Raw genomic sequence first — 9,164 nt, 5'->3', positions numbered from 1 at the left:
TTGATCTCAAACATACAGCCAGTATCTGATAAAATACCACAATCCTCAATGTAAGCACATTAAATGGATAATATGAAACTTAACTGCCGCAGGACTCTGTGATGCTTTAACATGATTAATTTTACATGGAACTATGGTAATGCAACCAGCACTTTTTTTTAACAGATTCACTCATGAGATCAAGCCCATCACACTTAATTGCCACCACACTCACATGTAGTAGTTCAATAGACATCTAGGAGGGGTATGATTTATATGCAGCATTGAAGAAGGGATTTAACCTTGACATTCCAATACTACACTACAATAGTGATATCAAATATACAAGAAAAATCCAGCTAACAGGAATGATTATCAGGGAGTAAATAAATACGGTTTCAATGTCCGGAATATTTTGGATTGAGTATTCTGGGGACAGGCTAATACCGGTTCTATACAAAGTGGTTCAATATACAGGAATCAGGTATTTAATCGAAACAAGCAAATACAATTTCAGCATTATGCCATTTTTGATTTACACCAACACAATTAACCATTGGAGTTCGAACCTTTATTTTAACCTCTTTCCTAACCTGTATCCAAACGTGGATTTTGACTTGTATTGAACCCGTCATTATTTATGTATTTACTATAAAATGAAGTAAACACGTTGATGAATTAAAAATTCTTCCATGTCCATTGGTTCTACACTCGCATGACCTAATTGAATCAGCACTTTTAACTTTAAATTCTGAAGTCGAATGCCAGTACAATGTCATGTGAACAAGGCTCAGACGAGCCGAAACGTTATGGCGAAATTGCGAGAATAAAGAAATTAATTGCACCAACTTGATGGTCTGTGTCCATTGTTTGATGTGAGATTCTTGTGAAGAAACGCGGAGAGCAGTGATATATATATCTCGCAATCAGACCTACGAACATATACATACATATGTAAGAAGGCTGTTCTACCCAGGAAGTGGTAAATAGTGCAAGTATAACCCAATTCTGGCACACCGAAAAAGGCAGGCATGCTTTGCAAAATACAGAGAAGGCAACACAATTTTGAAAGCATCCGACTGTTTATTTTATAATGAGAAATGAAAAAATTAACAAGATAAACAATTCTGGTTGATGAAATAGCACTGCGTTTATATCTGGAAGCAGGGAGGCACAGTCCTAGTAACTAGTGCACATTTTAAGTGACCAACAGAGATGCAATTCATGACAGATTCAATTTTAGAATTTGTGAAACCAAAATAGTAACGCGGACAACCCTAAAACACTCACGTGAAAGAAAAAGCTAATAATGAAGTTTAACAACGTGAGTCAAAACGGACACTAAAACTATTCAACAATGAACTAAAAAATCTACATTTTAATATTGCTTTAGTTCTCACACGAAAGCTAAATACTACCAAGGCCTGAAGATTTCTCCTCTTTTAAAGCCTCGATGGAGAGTTCCTTGTTAAATTGCTGCAGCCATCAAGAAAGACAACTGTTTGCACGAGGGTCCCAATTTTCTGCAATGAAATATCAGCAGGTCAACCTTGCTTGTATTTACTGGGGAAAAAGCTCACTAAATACTGAGACATGTGGATTCTGAGGTGGCAAACCCAAAAATCTGAATGTTAATCCCCATTATCGTGTATGATAGAAAAAAGCTATTTTCAACAATCTGTTTAAAAATAATTCACGGTCATCAGGGCAAGACTCTCTGCAGAGCTGACTGTATCATCCCTGTCCCTGTCCCCCCCCCCCCCCCCCCCCCCCTGAAAGGCAGGGGCCCTGGGCCAGAGGCCAAAGCCCACTTTGCCCATGCCTTAAAATATCTCTGACCAAAATGTATTAGAGTGCTTTTTTGAGCACCTGTTACATTACACATGGACACATACATTTTCTAGGCACCGATAGACTATGTGATTTGGTAGAATCACAGGATGTTGAGCCGACATTGAGACTCGAATCTGGTTCCCCAATTTTAAAGTCTGCCGCTCTGGCTCTAATGCAGAAAAGGGCAGGGGTATGAGATGGGATGTATACGATGCACAAGCCCCCACCTCCTACGTCATGGTTTCTTCATACTCCCCTTTCGGAGCAAAATGCAGTTATTGCGAGGACGGGCGGGTGGAATTGTCTTCACCAGCAATGGATAATCTATAAATAAACATTAGTTACACACTGTGATGGTTAACAGCCTGTGGGTCTGAGTTTCAGTCCACAATACTCACGAATGCCTTTGAACATTATTATGTGACATTATTGCACAAGGGGATCGGCCATGACCCATCAATGTTCAGATGCCATGGGAATGTACTCAAACACCATTTCAGATGTACTGATATACTTATCCAACGTGTAAAAATTAAAACATTTCAATGAAGAAATGCTTTAAAAATGCAATTTTGGGGCCCTGCTGCTGCAAAAAATACAATGTTAAACTTCATTGCAGTTTTCTTCATGGTACTCTAATCCTTACATTATTGTTATGTGTAAATATGACCTATTTGTATACACACAGACACAAAAATCACATTTATGAGGATTAATCGATCCCGCTAAAGAATGCATGGAGGAGCTGTCTTACTCTTAATAAGGTTGTGCGAAGTTTTGTATGCTACCAAATTTGTCAAAGTGTTAGATTTTTGCAGTTCGTTAGCTTTGTACGGGCGAAGGCAAACTAAAACCGGAAAACTGCTAAGTTCTCTCCCCGTTGAAGGATCCTTTTAACTGCATTGGAAGATGATTTTAACACTAATCAAAGAGCATCCAAGATGGACAATTTAAGCACACGTCTCCTCTGGAAGCCTAATTTTTGTAGATTTTTTTCTGTGTACAGTGGCAAATGCTTGTTTATTTTTTGTGGTATGAATTGCTACAGAAGCCTTTCGAATGAAGCAACTATTCAATTTCAGTTGTCTGTAACTGCTGTAATACATGAACATTTGTAAAACCAATTAAGATATTTAAACAAAAAAATCAATAGGCACAGAAGCCGCATTTTTAAGCAAGTTTTAGATAGAGCATATTTTTTCCTACAAAATTTCACAAAGGTTGTGAGAAAACAAATTTTGCAACATCGCACTACCTACAACACAGACCTGTGTCAGTATAGCGAGAGATCTTCATGGTGTAAGTTGTCGTGGGAGCTCACCCTCATACTTATGATCTGCTCTTGGGTGCTGCAGGGCTGGCATCGAAGGAACATGCGCTTCAAATGCCTATTGAACTTTATCCCAACAAAGGCGTACAGCACCGGGTTCAAGCAGCAGTGAGAAAAGGCCACTTTCTCACAAATGTACATGGCATATGCAAGATGCCTACTCATCTCACAATCTGACCCCTGAAGATCTATTGTTCCTAGAAACATCAAAATATTGTAAGGAGCCCAACTCAGAAAATACACCACTATGATGATGAGGATCAGCTTCACTGTCCTGTGCCGCCTTTGGGACGGGGAGCGCAGAAGAGTGCGTAGTATATTGAAGTAGCAGAAGGAGATGATAGCCAAAGAAACCAAGAAGAACAAGTTCTGCTGGTATGTGCTGGCCACCTCCCAGTTGCTATTGTCATACTCACACATGAGGAAACCATCGTGGTCGCTATCAACAATGGTAAAAATGAGCACAGGGATGGTGGCTAGACAACTAATGACCCAAATGATCCCAGACAGTATTATGCCGGACACGCGCCTGCGCGTCCTGAGAGCCGAGAGGGGGTGGACCACAGCCAAGTACCGGTAGATGGTCATCATCGTCAAGAAGACTATGCTGCTGTAAAATCCAACTGAGAAAACAGCGCTCACGAATTTGCAGAGCGGTTCTCCAAAAACCCAACCGAGCATGTGGTACGCTGCCCAAAACGGAAGCATGGAAGCAAAAACTAAGTCGGTGATGGAGAGGTTCACGATGAAGATGTTGGTGATGGAGGAAAGGTTTTCATATTTCACCACGATCCAGAGGACCAGGCTGTTTCCAAGCAGGCTGAAGAAGAAGATGAAGGAGTTCAAGATGGCGGTGAAGATGGCACCAAACTGAAAGAGGTCTTCATTATCGCATGGAAAATTCAAATCAGCAATGTAGGCTGTCATATCAGTGAATGCTGTTGTTTCCATCTCGATTTGTAGGGGATACACGTCCTTTGGTTCAGCAGGAAAACAAATAAATAAAAGTGTGATTGTTTAAACAAGCTACCTGTGCAAGGAGATACTTTAAATATCTGTTTTGCTCAGTTAGTAAAGTTGTTAATGAAAGCATCCTCACCTCAGTCTCAAGCATACCCTGCACTGAGAGCCACCGAAACAGCAGTGAAAGGAATTGGTTCCTTTCTGTAATCGTAAAAATGTTATTAACTTGCACTTCCTTAAACTTTAGCAGGTGAAACTTTCAACAAATGAAGCCAAACGTCCACAGGTTTGCTTGCTTACCACAGAAGGAACGTGTACCACCTGAAAGCAGAGGCAGAACCAAAATGACGTCAAGGCTTCTCCCAGGGCAGAGCGAGGCAAGGCAGCACGTGCAGAGCAGCTTGTACAACTGTTTCTGGACGTTCGTAAGCAGTCATTACCTTGGAATCTTTCTGAAAATCTCCCAGTTACTACATTAGCTGCAGTCAGCGCAGCACAGAAGCAGGGCTGTGGTAACACACTGGGCCTCATTTACAAGATGTTGATGCAGGGCAGCGCAGTAAGGGGCATATGTATGAAACTATTTTGCTTTCGCAAACACTGCGAATCGCAAAAAAACAGTGTTTGCAAATGCGAAATAGAGAAACGTGATGTGCCACACGTTTCCGCATCGCAAATTAAGAAAACGCAATTTATTGTGATTTCTTAATTTGCGAGGCAAGAAATCTGCAAATATCCTTGCAAATTCGCAGTCTGCGATCCGCAGGCTTCAAAAATTGCAAATTGAGAAATCGCAATTTAAGAAGTCGCTAAAGAATGTACCAAATATTCCCAAGTTGCCAATTACGAAAATTTGCACCGCAAAATTACCACCAAGTAAATGCAGGTGGCATTCAGGTGGAAGCTATATAACCAGGCCCACAATGCAATAGGGACTTCCACAATGGCAGCGCTATATGTGATAGCCAGGAGGCTGCAAATTCGGGCAGCAGCAAAGAGGAGGAGGCGACAGGAACGGATCTTCAGAGTGCACATCACTTTGTTTCAGCAGACTGAGGAGGAGATCCATGAGAAGTACAGGCTGGACACAAAGACTATTTTAGACCTGATAGAAGAGCTGAAACCCTATCTGGAACACCCAACACGCAGGACCCAAACCATTCCCCCCCATGTGCAGGTCCTGTGCTCCCTGCACCTACTGGCCTCAGGGAGTTTCAAAGGCGTGATAGCAGTGGCAGGTTGGGTCTCACAGAGTTACCTGTCGCGCTTCTTCCATGCATTCTTAGCTGCAATGCTACATAGGCTACATCATCACATACAATTCCCCAACACACAACAGGCATTACAGCAAACAAAACTGGACTTTTACCAGATTGCACGATTCCCCACCGTAATTGGATGCATAGATGGGACTTATGTGGCCCTCACACCCACAGCAACCAATGAATATGTATTCAGAAACCGGAAATCATACCGTTCCCTGAACATACAGGTCATCTGCAATGCCAAACATATCATCAATGACATTGTAGCTAAATACCCAGGCAGTACTCACGACTCCTTCATCTTTAGACATAGTGGATACTCAGACGTCTGAATGCTGGCGAGTTTGGTGAGGGCTACCTGCTAGATAAATGCGTGGCGTACATACCTACATACAGTACATCTTTGGGGGGTGGGACATTGACTCAACTCTTGTTTTCATCCCTGCAGGTGACAGTGCATATGCAGTGTGGGACTTCATCCTGAACCCGCACCTAAATCCAGCCAATGCAAGGGAGAGATGATACAACAGTGCACACAAATCTACGCGCTGTGTAAAAGAGCAGACGTTTGGGATCCTGAAGAGCCGTTTTCACTGCCTGCATAAAAGCGGAGGAGCACTCCAATACTACCCTGAGACCTGCTCACACACCGGGGTGAAACGCTGCTCTGGCTCTGCCTGTCCATCCTCCTCCCCTGTGGACTCTGGTTCATCCTCCAGTGGTGGCAGTGGTGGCACAATGGTGCGCTTCCTACGTGGGACAGGTGTTGCATCTGTGTCTGAGTCTGAGTCCCCATGACCTGCCTGGTCATCCAAATGTTCGGACTCCTTGCAGCCTGCGCTGTCTTCCTGTGTCTTGGCTTGTGCTGTGGATGGAAAGGGGAATATTTGATTTTGTGACTTTGTCTGCATTTCTCACTCAATAAAGCTTTCTGCATTTGTATTGGCTAACTGCTAGCTCTAACTTTTCCCCTGTACATGAATTCACATACTGCATTAACATTGCTAGGTCCCATTGCCCCACTGTTATGCATCTGACTACATCTCCCATGATGCATTGCAGTGTGTGCTGGAAAAAGTGGACCAAAGTGACATGTGTAGTTTGTGTTTGGTGCATTCCTGACTCTGTGAATGGGATGGTGATGTGTGCGGCTGCATTTGGCATGCATCTTACCTTGGCTGGTGGATGCAGGGTTAGAGCTGTCTATGTCAGCCACACCACTGATGCTCTTGGGCAGGAGGGTTGACTCCACCAACTCCTCATGGGGTGTTGAGTCAGTGACAGTAGATGTTTCACCCCCTGTCTTGTTGGCCTCCACCAGCCTGGCTGCCACCTTCACCTTCGACCTTTGGCGCATGTCATACCAGCGCTTCCTTAACTCCCCCACTGTGTGCTGGGTCACACCAACTGCATTGACCTTTTCCTGAATTTCCAGCCAGATCCTCCTCTTCCTGGACTCAGGTACCCGGAATGACTTCTTGCCAAATAAATGTTCATGCTGCACACATCTTCTCAATGAGCACCTCCTGCTCCCTTTCACTGAATTTCTATTTTCTTTTTCTTCCTGCACCCTCCTTGTCCTTCTGTTTGTCCTGGGACTCCATTGTAGCAGTTATACTGGTGTGCTCACTCCTCTGCCTCTCATCACAGCCTCTGACTCTGACTCTGCCTCAGGCAATCAGGTGCAGCAAATCACTTCCACTTCCTGGGTGTGATTTCATCAAGCTGCACCTGAATTGCAGATTGTCTACAATTGCGATTTCTTATTTGCAAATTCGCAATTAAGGAATCGCAAGTAAGGTATTCTCAGAAATTTCTGCCTTTTTTTTGTTTAAATGTTTTTATTGACTACAAAGACCATGTGCACACATAGAGATCAATCCAATATACAGTTTCAAATCTGGACAGTTAGCTAGCATCAATAAACATTACATAGATTCAGCACTTTCTGTACTATTATACTTTGCTAATTCCACCGTTGGGGACTCTGTGATTCTTAAGGAATCGCAAACAGTTAGCGACTTTTTTTTACATCGCGATTAGCGATTCTCAAAAAGGGATTCGCAAAAAATCGCATTTTGAGAATCGTTAATCGGAGTTTTGATACATAAAAACAGGGTCCAGAACACACTATAAATGGAATGACACCACATCAGCCCTGCTCTGCTCGTACCCAGTTTGTGGACTACTGACTCCCATCAGTTTTGCTGGATTTGAGAGTATGCTGCTTTTACAACCGCCTTACTGGTCAATGCACCCAACCCAGACAGTGTGATATTTTAAGTAATACTCACATTAAAATACTATATGTAAGCAGCATGAGACACTGCCACACGATTTGCCAGACATACACTGATTTTGGGTAGATGCTAGGTTGTCCCCTCCCAAAAAGCCCAATGCCTACCTGGCATAATTGACATTGGTACACCCTAGAGAGCAAAGATAGCAGAGACAATCTGTTGCTAGTTGACTTAAGTAGGTACCAAGAAGTTACTATTAATGGAAATGACGGTACTGGGAGAACATGTTTTCTTTCTTCCCTTCGCTTTCCTTACTAGCAACATGAGGCAGTCCTGCCTCCTGAGACACAAGGACATTGAACCCTGTCACTGTAGTAACTCATGCGACTTTTTCTGAATAAGCTGCACCCGAGCCTACTCCTCGCCTATGTCCACAGAATAGTCAGGGTGGTACCAGCAGGACCCAGACTACAGTGGGAAAGAATGTGGTTACTGAGGCGGTAGAGGGATTGTAGTTCCCCACTATAATGCACAGCTCAAACCAAAAATGAGAGATGTTCTAATTGGATTGAGTAGTATTTTTTTCTCCTCTGATATTTAAAGTTCTATCTTTTTCCTAAAGATAAGCACCAGGCTGGATTCCATGTTATTGTGTCTGTTGTTTGAGTGTTGAGTTCTGAGCTCTTTCTTCCAAAATATCTCCCTTAGAAGCCTGTGATGGCTCGCCTTTACTACGCTTAGAGACACGTGTGAAAAGGGTGCATTTGGCCCAGTTTGGAGAGCCATAGCAGGAGAGACCCCAGGAGCAAATTACGTTATGGTAGTAGCCCAGTAGCCTCTATCTGCCCGGTGCCCCCCACCCCAACACCCGAATGGAGTATGACAGTTAATAAGCTCATGCACCTTGGGTTTGGAGGCAAGGTGAACGTGCACAGGGCTTGACCTAAAGCCATATTTGGTCTTGAAACCTCTACTATTTCTGATTTTTATTGGGGGGCCAGAATCAATATTGCTGCAGTAGTGTAAGCAGGATAATATCGAGACCTTTGATATGTCTACCTGATAGTTGCTCTGGAGTAGTGAGAGCATTATCCGTTGAAAATTACTGATCCAGATTTATGAAATTGGTATTTTTTTTATGCTTTGCTCCACTGTGCATTAATTCATGTTTTCATTTTTTTATTTTTCTTTCCAAAGTAAACTGAACCAGGTAGGCGGGTGATCTTATAGACAGCAGATTCTGAATCACAATGTACATGTTCCAACATTGCATACTTCTTTGTTATTCTGACCACTGTAGACGTGCCCTCCTTTCCATAGGATCAGAATATGACAGATACCCCATTTGTAGCATTGATAGCAACAAGGTTTGAGAGACCCATAGCCAACCTTTTAAAAAGGTATTCACTAAGTTCATCCCTCAAACGTGTGCCCTTTTACAAGGCAAACAAAAATGTGTTAATCAAACATATAATTTCTCTCAACAGCTTTTGGCAACCGGTTTACATAACCTTTCGCTTGCAGTGATGTTGCTGCTGTTATTCTTCCTACGAG

At 42.9% G+C, this 9,164-nt stretch overlaps 1 protein-coding gene across 1 annotated transcript; it reads right to left on the bottom strand.

Annotated features, from left to right (window-relative positions):
* Positions 1–2,841: 2,841 nt before the first annotated feature.
* On the bottom strand, positions 2,842–4,260 carry LOC147722243 (chemokine XC receptor 1-like). Its single transcript, XM_086966818.1, has 2 exons — positions 4,242–4,260; positions 2,842–4,117 (listed from the first exon to the last, which is right to left on the bottom strand). The coding sequence occupies exons 1-2, from the start codon at positions 4,254–4,256 to the stop codon at positions 3,086–3,088; spliced, it is 1,047 nt and encodes a 348-aa protein (XP_086822944.1). The 5' UTR covers positions 4,257–4,260; the 3' UTR covers positions 2,842–3,085.
* Positions 4,261–9,164: the final 4,904 nt, after the last annotated feature.

Source organism: Lissotriton vulgaris, chromosome 4_1, assembly GCF_964263255.1.
Source record: "Lissotriton vulgaris chromosome 4_1, aLisVul1.2, whole genome shotgun sequence".
Taxonomy (NCBI): Eukaryota; Metazoa; Chordata; class Amphibia; order Caudata; family Salamandridae; genus Lissotriton; species Lissotriton vulgaris.
The sequence above is the reverse complement of the archived record's forward strand: the minus strand, read 5'-3'. Positions and strand labels throughout refer to the sequence as shown.